The 18,427-nt window shown below is 47.8% G+C and overlaps 1 protein-coding gene across 50 annotated transcripts in view; it reads right to left on the bottom strand.

The window, feature by feature from the left end:
• SORBS1 (sorbin and SH3 domain containing 1) overlaps positions 1-18,427 on the bottom strand; it is a 231,558-nt gene that overhangs the window by 69,126 nt on the left and 144,005 nt on the right. For 29 of the 50 annotated variants that reach the window (XM_086680446.1, XM_086680442.1, XM_086680472.1 and 26 more), the window contains 5 exons: positions 15,449-15,478; positions 9,514-9,686; positions 7,690-7,753; positions 5,907-5,981; positions 5,529-5,591 (listed from right to left, as the gene is read on the bottom strand). In XM_086680446.1, coding sequence (XP_086536572.1) covers positions 5,529-5,591; positions 5,907-5,981; positions 7,690-7,753; positions 9,514-9,686; positions 15,449-15,478 — 405 coding nt within the window. The remainder of the gene's footprint in view (positions 1-5,528; positions 5,592-5,906; positions 5,982-7,689; positions 7,754-9,513; positions 9,687-15,448; positions 15,479-18,427) is intronic. The other 21 variants (XM_086680476.1, XM_086680468.1, XM_086680465.1 and 18 more) reach the window with 4 other exon arrangements.

Genomic DNA, 18,427 nt, shown 5'->3' on the forward strand with positions numbered 1-18,427 from the left:
CCACAAACTGTGAGATCATGACCTGAGCTGAAATCAAGAGTTGGACACACAACCCACTGAGCCACCCAGGCTCCCCTAAATTTACAATTATTTTTCTAACATCAGGGGCTGATTTCTGACACAACCTTTATCTACTGCACAAATTAATTCCTTCTCCTGCTTTACCCAAACACTTAGGAAGAGGAGGGATAAAAGAGTCAAGATAGACACATACTCACCCCACAACCAAAAATATTCAAAGAAAAAGATACATGCAGAAGTGGGTACAAAGTCTGGGTGGGATGGGAGAGCAGAATGAGCACAAGGAGAAATGGGGTAAGGTGGTCAGGCACAGTCCAGGGAGCTCAGGGAGAGAGTCTCCAAACTGTCTTCTGTGTTCTGGTTAAAGGCAAATTTTAGGGGATTAGAAAAAAAAAAAAAAGATCCTGATAGGGTGTAGAGTAGCTATAGAAAACAAATTCATAAAAAAAAAAAAAAATCTGAAGGAAAGAATGATGTGTAGAAGGGAAGAAGGGGAAGGAGGAAGACCTGGGGAGGACCAGAGGGCTGGAAAAAGACTCACCGTCCTCATCTCCAGTGGCATTCCTGGCCCTTGGAGGTGGAAAGGGAGTAGCTGCTAGTGCCTCTCAACTATCTTGCAGGCCCGTCCAAGACTCCTCACTGGCTGGGCGGAGCCGTCCTGCGCAGCTCCCGTTAGGAGAGCAAAGGTGACCGGGCAGCTTGGTCCGCCTCCTCTGGGCAGTGCTAGCTAGCTGGAGCTTGGGGCATGGGGTGCAGATCCTGGCCAGGCATTTTCACAATAGAACATTTGCTTGAACTCCAGCAAAGTAAAGCTATTCTTAGAAATCTTGAAAGGCCAGTAGAGGATTACTTTAATTCGGTATAGACGTGCCTGGGAAAAAAATCAGCCTCCTAAATCCTTATTCTGGCACATCCTCATCTAGGAACAAGGAGAAAGCTCAGTGAGACAGACACTACTGCATATGTCACCATAACTTGAGGATGCCTTGGGGTGGTGTCTTGAGACACTTTGCCAGGAGGTGGCAGTGGTCACCATCAGCCTGACTGGTGGAAGAAGCATCCAAAAGCAAGAGGAAAAGCTGGTCTCTGGGACTTTACCCCTTGGCTAAGAGGACAGACCTCCACCCTGACATGGCCAAACGTATTCTCAGAGGCCACGGACCATGGAAAAACACACCAGATACTCAGTTTTATGCTGACTTGGAGGCATTATTTGAAAAGCTCTGCCATTTTGTGGACATAAAGCGGGTCAAGAGAGCCAACATCATTTGGCATGTTTAGAGTGGGAAGGCTAACTCTTTTGAATCTGTATTCCCTGCTTAAATTCTATATCCAAACACCCCAGATTGCACTGGCGAGTATCTTCTCTTTCTTGGAGGGTGGGAAGGGTGGTATTCCTTCACGCTAGTGGTTCCCAGTCCTGGCCATACATCAAATCAAATATCTTGGGGACCTTTCTTTACATACTCCCAGAAATCATCCCAGGAGACACTGGCTCAGCCTATTCAGAAGCAAGGCAAGCTGGATGTCCGGAGTTAGGTGTCAGAAAGCCCTTGGCAAGAGGGGTCAGCCAAGAACACAGGGTGCAGCAGGAGAGGTAGAGGAATCAGCAGTGCAGAACAGTAAGAAAGAGCCCATGTGTGGGGGTCCTATAGATCTGGGTTTGAAACCTAGCTCTGCTACTTATTGGGTGATCTTGAACAATTACATAAGTTTCCTGAGCCTCACACCCTTTATTTACGAAATGAGGACTTACCTCAGGGGGTCCCTGTAGGGATGAAACAAAGTGACAGTTGTGATGCACTCAGGATGTGGGGCCCTGTATTCGGTAGGGGCTCAATAAACGGTGGTCGTGACAGTCGCTGCAGTGGTTATGCCATTATTGTTGTTGTTGTTATTGTTATTATTAATAGAATTAGGCTTGTGAGCCGCTGAGGTTTGAGCCACCACACTGCTGTTTCCCAAAGCAGGAGACAGGGGAAAAGGCAGCGGCAGCATTTCTGAGGCTTCTCCTCCACAGCTTGTTCCTCTGGCTCCTACTCCAGGAGGAAACCAGGGGCAGGGCATCTGAAGACCCTCCATAGCAGCCCCTCCACATCTGGGTGCAGCAGTGGGTGGGGCTGGCTCTTGTGGCCATCTACGCTCTCTCACCCCACCCCAACAATCTTTCTGTCCCCGTGACATCCCAGAGGCTACGAAAAGACATCTATCTGCCTTTGAGAGAGAGAAGAGAATGGAATTCACAGACAAGCAGCTTTGGGTCATAGAGGAAGGAATGATGGGGAGGAGAGGGCGGGTCAAGTGAAGGCTTAAAAAAAAAAAAAAAAAAGGAAGTAAAACTCATTTGCTTAGCCTTACTTGAGAGTTATTCCCAAAGGAATTGTTATTTTTGATAAGCTTTCTAGTGACCAGGGTATACAGGGAAATTTCAAGAAATACGTCTCCTGAATCCATTCTGTTAATTCCCTAGCCCCAATTACTCCCAACTACCTCATGAAACAAAGACCTCCTGTCCCACAGAGTGGTCTCAAAGATTATAAAATGATTAGAAGTGACCGCGCCCTGTTGGAATTTATAGGTTTCTTTTAAAGTACATTTTAAACTTCACTGATTAAGACATAATTCTACGTATCTTCTGAAAGTCTGGATAGAAGTTTACTCTTTCATGGTAGTACTTGGGCGGGGTGGGGAAAGGGTTGCTAAGCTGGCATAAACAAACTTTCACATAGTCCTTTACTACTTAGGAGAATCAGCTTTCAGACACTTAGTCTTTTTTTATATCCTCTAAACAACTAGAATTTAGGCAGAGGCAGCATCCCTGAGGCTAGGTTTTGTTAGATTTACTGAAAGTAATTCTAGTTTCAGATTCTGAGTTCAAGCAAAACAAAAAACCCAGCAGCAACAGCAGCCCGCTCTTCGTAAAGGAGAGACTCTGGAATGATGGCTCGCCTTCCTCATTAAAGCTGGCTATTTTTTCATGCTCATTAAAATCTATGGGTAGAACCCTGGTTAGGTGCTGATTTGTCCTTAACACCTTTCTTTGAAAGGCATAAATATCTCCCACGTTAAGGTGTGCAGAGCTCAGGGCCACCTGTTGGAAGCACACAGGGCTGGCACAGGTACCAACGACAGGGCTGAGGGGGACCTGCCAGAGCTTACCGACCTCAAAACCACAAGCCAGAGAATCTCTTAATACCTTTAAAAAAAAAAAAAAGAAGTTAAAAAATACCAATTCTTTAAAGCGATTTAGCTCAAACATTTCACTCATTTGTAAAAAGCCTTCATCCAGTTGAATCTGTCTGCGGTCTATGTCTGGATCTGTCATCTTGAGCAGGGAGCAGGGGCGAGATGGAATCTACCCTATTTTTAAAAAGGTCTCCAGGGAAAAAGACTTCTTAGAAACTCGTGTGAAAACCTAATCATCTTGGTTGTTATGAATCTTTTATGTTCAATCTAATTTTTTTCCCTTTTTATCCTTCAAGACAATTTCATTCTTTTTGGTCTTTGAAAATAAAAAATATTAAGGTTCGCTTCCCACTTTACGGGTGAAAAGCTATCATATCGTCCCTTACTGTTTATGCCTCAAGGAAAAATAACCTCAATTCCCTCTTGCGCCTGACTTGATGTGTCCCAAACAGCAGACGTCATTGTCAGCTGGGGTTGCTAAGGTGTGGCAGCCGATGACACGGCAGCTCTGGGCGTGAGGCCACGAAACCCTGGCTTCAGACAGACAGCCAGGCTGACCTGCCTGTGGCAGGCCCCCGGCATTCCTCCAGTGCGACGGAGTCACTGTATTTCTTCCCAGGACTTCTCCAGGTGGCCTTCCTCTGCCCACAGAACACTGTGTCTTCAGGCTTGCAGTGCCCTTGTCACCTTCCCCAGAAGGGACCCCTACCCTAGGAGTGCGCTGGGCTCTCAAGTCCAAATGAGGCACCAACTAAACACTACACGGTCAAAATTACCCTAAAAAATTTCTCCCTCATTCAGCTCAGTTGTTTCTTAAGCAATGCTTTTGGCTGGAATCAGCACCCCAAGATCAAAAGATGAGTTACCTCACACCAAATAGGTTCTTATTGGAAGTGGGGAGGTTGCTGATTATAATGAAATCATCAGCATCTGATGTGAAGCCTGGGTTTGTTTGGTAGACTTCTTTTCGTTCAGATCCAGACATGAAAAGGTTGGAAACCACTGACTAGCATATCAAGGGCAGAGCCAGAAGGGAACACGGTATTTTAGCTAAAACTGTATCTAACGCTTCCCAGAGTGTCATTTCATGCATGTTAAGTAGTCAATGAGAGTTTGGTGAATGAGTGAATGGAGGAATCTACCAGTGATGAGAAGGGCTGTGCGGGATGGCTTCTCGGCTAATCAGAGCACAGAAATACGGGGCGGTGGGGGGGGTGGGGGTGTGAACTGGGCTTCGTCCCTAAAAAGGAATGCTGGTACCAAAGCCTCACTCATCAACATTCTCCAGGTATGTACGGAGGGCCCCCTTTCCACCAGCAAGCTTTCCTCCAGCCTTCGGGGCATATGCTCTTGCAGCTGCCCCCCTACAGACATAGTGCAACGAAGGGGCCGCGTCTACCTCTCTGCCAGACGTGCACTTCTGAAAACAGAGGACTTATCTTATTCGTGGTACTATTTTCGGTTCCAAGGACAACGCAAGTGCTCGGTACTAGTTGAATAAGTGACGTTCACAGCATTCAACATCTCATCCTAGAAGAGCATTTAATGAAATGTCCTCTGTGTACCCCTCCATTTCCCGCTCTCTGGGTCACTCACCCAGAGATCAGACGATCCCCAGGACAGGATAATTCTCAGGATGGTGCCTTTATCTTACCTTTTAGAACCTTCTTTGACACCAAGACTTCTTGCCCCAGAAAAAAGTCTTAGATACAAGTGTGGCCATCCTTCCCAGCAGGTCCAAATTCCTAGCCAGCTCTTTCACGAAACATTTTCTCACTTGGCCAAAACCCTTATTTTTGAGAGATGTCATCTCCCACCAGGGCTGAACCTCATACCTGGAAACCTCTTTGGGAATTCCTTACCAAGGAGACGCACCCTGAGGGTCCATGACAAGAGGGGGCCGGCGACAAGTTGTTGCACATGTAGGAAGTGGGTAATTTTTCTGTTGTTGACAGGGGGCCTGTCTACCCGCTCCCATCAGCATCACAACAGCCTCCCTGAGTCACTGCCCAGCCACCAGCACCATGTGACCACCCCAAACACTGGCAGCTTTTCCCAGAGCCCCACACGTTCAAAGCATTATAACTAAGCTACATCGGTTACCCAATTAATCATGTAAACTCCAAGGGAACAGTATGAAAATCCATCCGGATAGACTCAGGTCATACAGTCAGCGAGGAGTGAAGCAATACCACAAAACACAAGGTTGGGGGAAGCAAAAGATTGGGAGACAGCCCGTTAGCCACCAGAAAAAACCCCAAGGTGAAGAAGAAAGTAACAGCACCAGTACAAAGAGAGGCACGTGATTTTCCTTTAATTACCTTCAGATTTAGGACTAGGAGTAGATGCTGGAAACTGGTAGGTAGGAGTGTAGGGATTGTCCTCTGTAGCAGAGAAAAGCAGTGGATTTTGAAACCACCCACCATGAAGTGGAGGAACTGACAAATCCCCAATTGGCTCTTTTGAACGATTACCTATTTTAGTGTTATTAAAGCACACAGCATCACACTTAAAACGAGATTAATGAATTAGAAAGGCCTTAGTTATTTTAATATAGCACATCATGCAAATGAGACTTTCACCAACCGAAAATGACTATAAAAAAACAAAATCTAAAAGCCAAATCTTATTCCTATAATGGAACTATAAGAATTAATTTAAGGCTAGGACAACAGATACACTGTCTAAGTTTATGGTACCTTCAGAATTTTGCTGGATTTCAGGAAGTTCAGGGAATTGGTACGTAGGGAAATAAGGGTTTTCTTCAGGAGTGTCTAGGCAGAGGAGCAGGTTTGGGAGAGAGAATAGAGGAAGATACAAATGGAGAGAATGAACGAACAGGGATCCGCACACAATTCAGGCCCCTTGAATTCTGGAATGTACTAGGCTTCACGAGTGATAGGAAAGAAACTCAAACTGCTTTGAAAAATCCAGTCCTTTCGCCTGAATTACTGAGACACATCTAAAGAGACAATACGCTTTTTCCTCTTGGATCAAGAATTACATATACAGAGGATCTGGTAAGCAAGAGGGATTTAGTACAAAGCTTCAAGTTTCCAAACAAACAAGTGGATTCTTAATTTTTCACACATCTCTGTCTACCATTAGGGCAGGTAGTTTTGTTTAGAACCTGTAATTTGGGTTGAGTTAATCCCTCTAACAGGAGAGATGCTGCCTGTGGGGCAGAACAACATACTGTTCACATATGCACCTGTGTCTTGGCATTTGGGCTGCCGAAGCCAGGTCTCAAGGTGAGAGAAACACAGATTGCTGGGGGAAATGGACAGCAGCTTTAGGAAGTGACCAGCAGAACTGACGTCACCCAACTGGAGACCCAGCCTCAGGCATCACCACCATGACTGAGCTCGGCTACCCAACCAAAGTGGATTTACCCTTGGTTTAGAAACATTGAGCATCTTGGAATTTTGAAACAGTTTGGAGAGAGGCATGGCCAGCTTCATTGTGAACGCTGCAGGAGCTAATTAACAGTGGCTTTAGCTGGCAGCCGAAGCTAATCAGAGAGACTGGTTATTTGCTGCGGCTCAGGCCAACATCGACCAGAATGCTTTCTCTTTGCCTTCATGTGTCATCTGCCAGGCGGCCAGACTGGATTTGGCCACAGGGAATGACAGGATGCTCTGCCTCTGGGAGGAGGGGCACCCTCCCCACAGCGCAGCTGCATCCCTGTCTGTCAGCTGACTGGTGGCACAGGCGCATGGGAGCCGGAGGGGTCATGAGCCGCCTGAGCACTGGCCTGGGTTCTCCCACCATGCTGGATCTCCTGCTGATAGCCCAGGGGACCCCTGCTCTGGAAGCGCTTCTCTTCGAGCTTCAGCGGGCTTTGGTGTGTCAGCTCTTGCCTGACTCTCAGGGCTACCTGCCAAGTGCTGGCTCCCAGCTGGGGAAGATTATTTTTCATGTTAACACCTTACAGGTGCACCACACATTCTCCTTCATTAGGAAGAATTCGCGCTCATTTGGACCCTGCAACATCCTTTGGAGGAAAGGAAGAGGGACAAATGAAGAGAGGCATGTGACCGGCCCAAGGTCACATGAGTGCTTGTGGGACTGAATCCAGGTGAGACGAGTTTTCTTCACTCCCAGGTTCAGTGCTTTCTCAACTTGCTCTGCCTACAAGGCAGTCACGGGCTGACACGGGGAGCTGCGCTGAAAGCTGGAAGCGGGTGGGAGTCAGCGCTGCTCACATCCCGGGCAGGCAGATGCTGGGCTCAGCCTGCTGCAGCCCACGACACCCGGGAGGGAGGACTTGCGAGCTGACCTAAAATCCCGCATGTGAGGCAGGGCACAAGCGCTCCCTCCCCACTCTGCTCTGCAGGTGCATGGCTGGGCTCAGGCAGGCTGGTGCCCAATGGGTCGAGCGTAGGGCCCAGTCTTCTGGCATCCTAGCAAAGCAAGTCTAAGTCCTCACCACATCAGTCAACATAGGAATACAGCACAGCTTCTACAAATGAAAATCAGTACCTCTGTTTAGCTTGTGGATCTGTTTAAACATGGTCTTGTACCAGTCTTTTGATCGCTCGGTGTTCTAGAGAAAAACAAAGGCAAAGGGTAAAATAAAATGGAAAATGTCAGCACGTTTCAGAACCTCCACGATTATGAAAGCACAATGGAAAGTGACATCTGACGTCAAAACTCACGTAACTCTATACATCTTGGTGAGCCTACATTTAAATCTTTATTAAAAATGCAAAACTTTTAAGAATAGATAAACCAAGAGATTCCGACCTGAATAGGTGGCCAAAAAGAATGCAGATTTTGAAAAGAATAAACAAAGATCCTCTTGAAATGTGTTCATTCAATTTTTTAAAATTTCATTTCTTAGAATCTGTCTTCATTTACAGACAACTAAAACACAGTAAAGCCTCCCAGAAACATAAAAGACAAAGGATATTTCCGTATCAGGCCAAGCCCCCACCCATTTCAGGTTATTCTGTAGCAGAGTAAGCTAAGTCACCTTGGAGAGGGCCAGATTTAGAACACATACATTAAAATGTAACCAATTCTAGCAGCCAATGCCAGAGAGTTTTCATCTTAACCACAAAGCTGGGCTGTTTTTAAGACAAATATAAAACAAGGAAGGGGACGGATAGGTAGTTAGGTCAGATATTTTCACTACCACTTTACAGATGAGGAAATGAGGTACAAAGTCGAAATGATGCCCAAGGTCACAGGGCTAGTGAGAAGGTGAGTGGGAGGGCTGCCCCACATGACGGTTAGGGGGCATGGGTATGGGATTCAGAGACTGCTCCTTCACCCACAGGATGTGCAATCCTGGCCAGGACCGTAATCACTCTGAGTCCCTGTTTCCTCATCTATAAAATGGGAATTATATCAGCGTTCACCTCGTAGGGTGAATGATGAGATGGTGCACTCAGCAAGCGGTAGCCACAATTACTGTCGGTCACAATTCCCTTTCTACCTATTATTATTTATTATATACTTATTATTACTTAGGGCCAGACAACAGCTCTTCTGAGGCTTAGCCCACTGCCATTTCTATTGGCTTCCCCCAAAGGGAAACAAAATCCAGTCCGTTCATTACATGGAAACTGTAGAGAAACATCGCAGCCAGTGTTCTGAAGGGCCCATGGCAAAAAATGGGATTCCCTCTAATCCAGCTTCAGAAGTCAGGCTTCCATTGAATCCCTTAGGGCCTGCATAAGGCTGGCACCCCCCAGTACAGAGGGGGAGATCTGGGGCAGCCTGTATTCATTCTGTGGTTCCATTAGTTTCTTGCTCACCCCCGATGATGGGGTATCTCTCATCCAGGGAAATGTCTTCCTGAACCCATAACCAGGGACCCTGAGCCCCACACTCTCTTCAGGGTTCTGTAATCCCGGACCTACAATTTCTGAGTGTGCTCCAATAGACAAAAGAAGGGAGACTTGGAAACAATGCCCACAACATCTCCCCTTGAACACGCATGTGCCCGGAGCTTCTCAGAAGTTCAGCTGCAGAAAAACCGCTCTGCCTTTGCCCCACTCTCCTTTACCTATAGTCACATGAACCCAAAACCCTTTTCTCATGAGACTTATTAACACCAACATGTTTTGGGGAAAAGCTACTGCACTCTGAGGTCATGCACTTAGGACCGAGGTGGGGCAGGAGGCTGGCACACAGCTCTGGGAGGCTCTGTGGCCCTCAGCAGGCTTGGAGGGCGGGCAGTGGCGAGGACTTCCTTATGAGGCCTTTGCAAACCACAGGGGGGCTCACACGCACCCAGGTGCATACTGGTCACTGGTGTAAGAGGAAGCCTACGGAAGACATCTGGGTCAGTGTTCGTACCCGGAGTGGGATGCCCACTTCATCCATGGAAACATCGCTTAGGTCCTGAGCGCTCTTGGCCACCCGTCTACTGTCATCCTTTGCCTTTTTTTCAGGAGCCCTTCCAGGTGAGCTGGGTTTTTCCTGGGCTGGTGCCAAGTCCTGCTCTCCCACTCTTCTTTCTGAGACAGGATCTGGAAGTGAGAAACAGCTGTCAGCTGAAGCTCTTCTGCTGGCTCTGAAGCAAAAATCTCCCAAACAATCCAGCTGGGGGGAGGGGAGGGGTGTATTTGCAAATTCCCAATCAGAAGGAGTTTCACTTAAAGCATGGGTCAGCAAACTATGGCCTGGTCACCTGCTTTTGTAAAGTTCTACTGGGACATAGCCACACCCATTCATTATGTATTATCTATGAATGCTTTTGAGTTACAACGGCAGAGCTGAGTAGCTCGAACAGAAACTGCATGGCCTGCGAAGATGGAAATATCTACCATCTGGCCTTTATTTTTTTTTTTTAATTTTTTTTTTTCAACGTTTATTTATTTTTGGGACAGAGAGAGACAGAGCATGAATGGGGGAGGGGCAGAGAGAGAGGGAGACACCGAATCGGAAACAGGCTCCAGGCTCCGAGCCATCAGCCCAGAGCCTGACGCGGGGCTCCAACTCACGGACCACGAGATCGTGACCTGGCTGAAGTTGGACGCCTAACCGACTGCGCCACCCAGGCGCCCCTACCATCTGGCCTTTAAATTGCTAAGTGCACATTAGAGTTTGATTCAGGACTAGAGGTTACAGAGTGCTAATAAACATACCACGTGTGGTCTACAGATTATAAAATTACTTTTGATACTGTTATTCCAAGCCACGTCACTTATCATAGGAAGGCACTATGGCTATGCGTGCACATGTCCTGTGGCCATGAGCTCGGGCCTTCAAGGAGCTGATGGCCCGTGGGCAGAGAGGGCAAGGGAGCCAGGGACGAGAATGCAGGATGACCAGGGCTGAGAGTCAGCATCCAGCTTAGCTGAGGAACTGAGGTTCTGGACTGACCTCTCAGAGGGAGTCAGCCAGATGGGAAGTGAAGGGTGTTCCAGGCAGAGGGAACACCATCAGGAAATGCAAGGGGACTCTGAACTACTCTGAGTTTATTAGGTGCCAGGTACTGTGCTAAATTCTTCAAATACATTACCTCAGTCCATCCTCCCAATAACTATATGAGGAAGAAACTGTTACCCCTCCATTTTTTAAAAAGTTAAGTGGGCCAAAGCACAGAGAGGTTAAAGTACCCTTCCCGAGGTCACACAGCTGGCATGTGGCCAAGTTGGGATTTGGACTAGGGACACCTGACTCCAGCAGTTCTCTCTGAACCATATCCTGTCTTGTCTCCCTCAAAGATGGCACCAAGGTTTCAAGCCTGGACTGATCCAAACAGAAGTTAGTAAAGGGACTGGGGTGGGGAAGGCAGGGAGAGATGGCTGTTTCCATTCAGGCATGGTAACTTTGACAGTGAGACATCCAAGCAGAAATAGAGGAGCGGGGCCCCGGTGAGGGGCCCTGGCAGGAGTGCAATTCCCAAGCCATCGGCATAAAAGCAATGGCTGAGGTCAAGGAGATGGAGGGGTAAGTGCTGGCAGAGTTAAGGGCTGACATCACGTGCTGAAGAGCAAAAAGGACCCCCCAAAGGGTGCAGGAGTTATCAGACGGAGAGGAGATGAATCAGAAAGGAATAGTGAGGTGTTGCTGAAGCCAGAGATGTGAGGGCTTCAACCCATAAAGGAAGGAAGAAAAACCAGAGCATAGAAAGGGGGTTCAACAAAGCAGAAGAGTCACAGGATCCCCGGTGGGAGCAAGTTTCAGAGGGCAGCGGTGGTAGATGCCAGATTGCAGGAAAAGCGATGAACACGCAAGCAGGAAGTAGGGAAGTAGCTAGTGAGGGAGTCAACACACAGGCATGGACTGTGGCAGGTGGCAACCAGACAGGTCAGGAGGTTAAGGGAGAAAAAGGTTTAAGCTGGGCGGGAGGGGGGGGGGGGGTGGTGGTTGGTGTCTAAGTCCTAGCAGTGACACCCATGAGGTGAGACTGATGGGGACAGAGATGTGCCCTGGCATTAGGAAATGCTGAGTCAGGATCTGTTTACTGACTGAGAGGTTTTCATCTTTAGAAAAGGAAAAGGTGCAGAGTGCTGGCTCGAGACTAAAATCCAGTAAAGAGGAGGGACCCGAGAGCAGAGGCAAAGTTGTAGCCAAGTCAGAGATGACCGTGTGTGGAGGTTGGGGGGGGGGGTGTGGAGGAGGGAAGTGGGGTGACGTTGCTTCAGCTGGGCTCAGGTTCTACAACCTTCACAGCCTGCCTGCCCGACAAAGCGACACTGCCTGGATTTTTCTTTCTTTTTTTTTTTTTTAAATATGAAATTTATTGTCAAATTGGTTTCCATACAACACCCAGGGCTCATCCCAACAGGTGCCCTCCTCAATGCCCATCACCCACCACCCCCCCTCCCTCCCACTCCGCATCAACCCTCAGTTTATTCTCAGTTTTTAAGAGTCTCTTATGGCTTGGCTCTCTCCCTCTCTCTTTTTTTTTTTTTCCCCTTCCCCTCCCCCACGGTCTTCTGTTAAGTTTCTCAGGATCCACATAAGAGTGAAAACATATGGTATCTGTCTTTCTCTGTATGACTTATTTCACTTAGCATAACACTCTCCAGTTCCATCCACGTTGCTACAAAAGGTCAGATTTCATTCTTTCTCACTGCCAAGTAGTATTCCATTTTGTATATAAACCAACTTCTGAACCAAGTACTCATTCTGTGACCACAGAACGGTTTCTAAACTTTCTGTGCAAGACTCAGCTTAGTGAATGCTTCAGAAAACCTGATCCCTGACATCATCACCATGAGCTTTAAAGGATGTTACGACCAGACTGGCTTTATGGGGTGAGTTCTCAGGCTCCCAGAAGGGAGGAACAAGGATTTGGCAGGAAGCCTGGCAGTGTAGGGGCGATTGCAAGTTACCAAAGTCTACCCCTGAAATGGCTCTGCTGAGCATTTTCCTCCCACCTGGAAAGGCCTTCTTAAGTGTCACCACCAAGCAGCAGGTGAGGCTGATTTTGAGCCGTCTCACCTGGTGCTTGGAGATGCTCCCACTCCTTGCTCCAATATCCTCTCTTCAGAAGCAGAGCACAGACTTGCCATTCTCAGGGTTTTCAGGCCCAGAGAATTTTTTTTAATTGTTAGGGCAGGTGGCTCTAACAACAATCACTTAACTGCAAAACTCAGGCTGACAGTTCATGGACTTGTTCCAAGGCTGTCAGAGTTCTTCAGATCTACAGAAATGAGCCCTGAATTATTTCACTTCAGAAGCTTGTGATCATGCAATTCATGATTGAGTGAATTTCAGCGTACAGAGAGATGAACTGAAGCCTCAAAAAAAAATTTTTTTTTTAAATATATATACTGAAAGCCCAAAGCGACACTTCATTGTACCAAGCAGGTGACAGGACCACCCTTTGACATCTACAATGAGGGTTTGCTGCTATTTCTTAATAGCAGCAAATACTGACCCCTCAACAGGACATCCAGGAGCATTTCTTTCTAGTTTTATACTGATTTCAAAAGGAAGGTGCTGCAAAGGGTCGTTAAACAAGTGACAATGCTGACAACCTGGGGCAGGGCCTCTGTGTTTGTGGGCAGCTTCCCTTTTCTTCACACCCACAGATTTTAAGTGAGAGCCACAGCAATGCTGACATCTCCCTGAGAACGTATATCAGCCCCTGTGCTCCAGCCCTGACCTGTTTTCCTCTCCATCTGCCCAAGAGGACCACGAACTTGAGGTGGCTAAACACCATGTGGGGCTCAATCCCGAGTGCATCTCACTGAACAAGAAGCCCCATAAAGGCTCAATAAAAACCCATTAAGGACAGTGGGAGAGATGGGCGGCCCTCCATGTGCCATCACCACAGGTATGATGGGCAAAGCCTCACTGATGGAGTCAGTGACTGGACTCAGCCCAGCCAGCCTTCTCTCCATCAAGGGCTTCTGAACAAAAGGGTGCCTTTTTTTTTTTTTAAACAAAAACGAACATTTAGTGTGCACTTACTTTATGTCCCACTCTATCAAATACCATTAGTGGCTCTGTCCCAAAACTCAAGGAAGATGGAAACATTAGGCTCATTTTGGAGCCAAGGAAGTGGCCTGAGCCTGCCAGCCTGGTGGAGAAGCTCTAACATTACAGAGCACTTTCCAGTGTGCAAGGCATACCCCCCTTCCTGTCACACGTGATCCTTACACCTCTTTGAGGCAAGGACAAGGATTATCATCCCCATTTCCCACAGGAGGAAGCTGTGGCTCAGAGAGGTAAAGTCATTTACCCAGGGACACACAGTTGTAAGAGGAAAGAGCCAGCCAGGACCAAACTCTGGGTCTCCTAACTTGTGTCTGAGCACCTTTTTTCATCTACTCCATGCTCCTTTCCAATCCCAAAGGCAAGAAGGCGTTCCTTCACAGGAGCTACCTTTGTTTCAGAGCCACCCTGTTGTCAGCAACCTGGGCTGGGGCCAGGGAGTGAAGTGAGTCGGTGTGGCAAGTCAGGAGGGGGCAGCGAAGGGCACCTTGTGCTCAACCATGGCCTGTCCTGGTCCTGGGGCCAAGTGCCGATAAAGCTGAGAGGGTGTGAGAAGCCCATGTTCTCCCCACCAGGCTCTCCACGGATCACAAGGGCAGCAGTAGCATGAAAGAACACAGAAATCGTGACGCAGCCGCTCAGAAAACGGTGGCTTGTGTGTGCCCACCAGATCAGGGATTCCCGCCCCGATTCACAAGTATCTACCAATCCACCACATGCACGTTTGACACGTGTGGCTTTTTCTAGAAATGCATCTACTGCCTTTGTTAGATTCTCCAAATGAGTCCATCACCAAAAATAAGGTTATGAACCATCACAGCACACCACGGGCTGCTCAAGGGCCCAGTCATGGCCACCGAGCCTGGCTTAGGGCCTGATACAAAGCAGGCACTCAGTAAAATGACGAATGAATCAATGGAGGTGCCTACTGATAACAGTAACTCACATCTTAGATCATTAGGAACCTAAGGCTCTGCCAACGGGAAGCAGTAGAACCAGGACTCAAAGCAGAAAGTCACAAGGAGATGGTAAAACCTTTCCATTCCTGGGTTTCCTCACAGGTTTGGCTGTGCGTTTGTTCCCTCCACCCTGGCCTTGCCTCAGTGCTGCATACTTTATCGGGACGAGCCCTGACATCTGATGATCTGTCAGATACACGCCCAGCACTGTCAGTTCCTGATGAAATGCGATACCCAAGTGTGGTCAGTACACAGGGCAGCATCAGCATCACTGGGGAACCTGTTAAGATGTAAGTTCTCACCCATATGCATTAGATCCAAATCTCTGGAGCTGTGGCCTGGAATTGTGGTTTTGACTAGCTCTCCAGGAGATTCTGATGCCTGCCCAAGTTCAGGAAGCAGTCCTCACACCCTCTTCCAGGCACTGCTGGTCTGGAGTTTCTCACCCAGGTCCATCATGCAGGGTCATTTACTGGCACCTGGGCTTGCTGCCCCCAAATAAAAGAACTTGCCCACATTTCCTAACCCTGACCTGTCACATCCTAGAAGAGGAATAGAAGCAAACAGAAAGGTGACTTCTTCAGCAAGGCCTGCCATGAATGCTCTAATGAATGTGCTAAGGTACAACTCCTTGTTCTTTTTATTCAGAGTACCCTGTTCTTACCATCAAGACACATATCACAGCTGCACAGAACAGGTGTACTGGTTAGGGTCACCCGTTGGGTGTGCTCCCACTAGCCCGCAGGCTGCAGGACCATGCCTGCTTTCACCATCCTTGTGGTCCAGCAGCAGAGTCCCCAGCATAGCAGAGGGGCTCCTCAGACTTTGCTGCACACACATCAAAGGTGTTAGCATGTAAATAAGTACTTGGTACCTACCTGAAAGGCTACTGAGTCGTTTCTGCTGTTCTGTGGTAAGAGAAAGGACACACATCATGAGATTTACACAGACAAGGCAAGACCGGGAAGTCACGCCAGAATTCGTGAGCATCCCCAAATTGGCACCCTAACTGTCCCTGGGCTTAGATGTCAAATGTTGCATAGTCACCACATCCAGCTGAATGCAGGGGCATTAACACAGCTTTCTTATCCAGGCGTGGTGTGTCCTAGTTCCCCCTCCTCACCCCCCCCCCCCCAGCCCACCCTCCTACATTTGCACCAAGATTCAGGGAACAGTCACTGCCTTCTGGTTGTTATGTCTGATTTCAAGGTGATCTGATCATGGAAAGAGACTCCTCCCAACTCCTCTGGTTTCAAGGGACCAGGACCCTATAAAGACCCCAGTCTTATTATGTTTGGAGGGAAATGTAATTGTAATCATAACCAAGGCAGCTACCGTCTCCTGAGAGCTCTGCCAAATGCCAGACATTGTGTTAAGAGCTTTCACACATGTTAACACTTTTAATCTTTGCAACAACTCTAGCAGGTAGGTCAGGTGGGTTGAGACATCTCAGAAAATCAGCACAAACTACCCATGATGACACTGAAAATCAGAGCAGGGCCTAGAACCTTGACCCCCAACTCCTAGTCCAGGGTTCTGTCCAACCACGATGGCCGGGCCATCGCTGTTCCCTAACATGGAAGGTCTATCGATTCCTCACCCTCCCGGGCACTTGTGAGGAAGGGAGGCCAATATCTCCTTTGGAGAGTTCTGTGTGTACGTGCTATGGGATAAGCACAAAAATGACCTTTACCTTCCAAAGCTGCTAAATATAAGCAGCCACACAGATAAAAATAGAGCGCCTACCAGCCCCTGGGTGCTGTCATCATCCGCCTTGGCTACGGCCTCACCCTCCCTCCAGAATCCATGTGGGCAAGAAGTAAACAGAGCGGCAGGGCCTCGCTCAGCCTGTGGAACAGCCTGTCCACCTCTGGATGTGGACACAGTTCACATCAGCCGGACAACAGGAGCCCAACAGAGCTCCAGGCTCAGCACTGCCAGCAGCTTGCTGGAGGCTACTGGCCAATCACGTCAGCTCTCAGCCTGTTTCCTCATCCGTCACATCAAAGTGCCCACCGGATCTATGGCTCTCAAGCTCCAGTCTGCCAGCTAGAGGCAAGGCCTTTCTTACTACGCAAAATCAAATTTATTCAACTTCCAAGACTATGTCGTCGCTACTTCTGAGATATGAAATGGCCTTTCTTTTAGAGAATGACATGTGATACGGATAACAGCAGTTGTTCTTCAGGGGTGTTATTTACCAAAGTTAGAAATTAGCAACCCTGGGCTAGTTCCCAGACCGCTTCATGTGACCATGAGATCCAGAGTCTGGGAACCACGGCAAATCTTGCTCTCTGATGTGGTTCGTGGACCAGCGGCATCGATGTGCCTTGCAAGTTGCTGAAAAAAATGCAGAATCTCAGCCCTGCCTCAGACCTCCTGAATCCGGATCCGCAAGTGTGTCCTCTCAAGACGGTACACATTAAAGACAGAGAAGTTCTGAGCTAGGAGATCCACGTGCTTCTTCAGTCCTGAGTTTTCTGGTTCGAATTCTCCCTCCAGACTGATTTTAAGTGATCTGCCCTCAGATGTGTGGTGTGAAAGCCGAGGAGAGGGGCGAGGAGCCGTGTTGTGCGTGGCCGTTAGTGCTGGGCTAGACGTGCAGTGCCCCCTGCCCCCCATTTGTCTGCAACCGGGGGGCCTGGTTTGGAGAGACAGGGTTATTGTCACACTGTGCCCTGGGGCTGTCTAGGCAAGAAAAAAGTAAGCCTTTTTTAGGATGACTAAACTAGAATTCCAGAAGTAGAGTAAAGTTATCATTCCCTCAGGAGACTCTGCAATAGTGAAGAAACTGTTTTCATGGCTACCGTCTACCAGCACTGCTGCCAGGCCGGGTAAACTGCAAAGCAAGGCCTGAAACGCGTGCCCTACTCTCCACGGACAATCAGGAATCCGAAGCTAGGTGTTTCCATTCTCCTCCACTCTTGGTGCTCCACCTCCTCAGGGAACATATGGTTTGCTCTTCATGACAGGCTACTTTTTCTTCCAAAAAAAAACCCCAACGTACTTGCACCCTTTTTCTGAAGGATGTGTGATTCAGGCAGCACGAATCTGATCTCTAAACCCAAAGGGCAAGACTGGACCAAAGAGAAAGGCAAGAAGCAAAGACATTTGGGCAAATAAGAGGAATCTGTTTGCTCAAAGAAACAAAAAGGAATTGGGCATTTCTGTGCCCAAAGATGTCTCACTAGGTGTCATCAGAGGGATGTCGCGGAAGCGGCTGATATTACTTTTGGCATTTCCCAAAAACCAAGTTGCCTTGGGAATAAATCCCATTTTTAGAGAAACTGCCTCTCCTTCCGGGAACAAACTTACTTCTGTTTGACTGGATTTTTTTTTTTTTTTAAAGATGAATCATAAAGAAGTTCACAGAGAATCAAAATTTCACTTTGTCCTGCATGATGGACAGTGTCTGGGCAGAGAAAGCCATTGCCAGTAGGGGGTATGACCCTGCTGAAAGGAGAATGGGGTCTTTTGTATAGTTTAGGGTGGGGGTTGGGACCCTTATCACCTTTGGAAGAACACAGATTCATGGAGGACAGTTAATTTGGAGGCCACACATAATGAAAAAAAAATAAAATTACTAAAATAACTACTTAAGATTCAAGTGGGAAGATTTTAAGTGAGAAAAAATGTTTCATTCATCTGTTTTACAAGTTAGAAGCAGGAAACAGAAAACTCCATTTAACATGGAAAACAATTAAAAATAGACTCCAGTTCCATTCTCATCCAAGTTATGTGGGGGATGGGGCAAGCAGCAGGCAAGTAGGGAGTTGAGAAAAGGAAGACTGGGTGCCCAGCTTTGAGCTCTGAATAAAATAATTAACATTCCATGTTCTATGAAACTCAGACTAGAC

This window comes from Puma concolor, chromosome D2 (assembly GCF_028749965.1).
Source record: "Puma concolor isolate L17-30 chromosome D2, mPumCon1.1.hap2, whole genome shotgun sequence".
Lineage (NCBI taxonomy): Eukaryota > Metazoa > Chordata > Mammalia > Carnivora > Felidae > Puma > Puma concolor.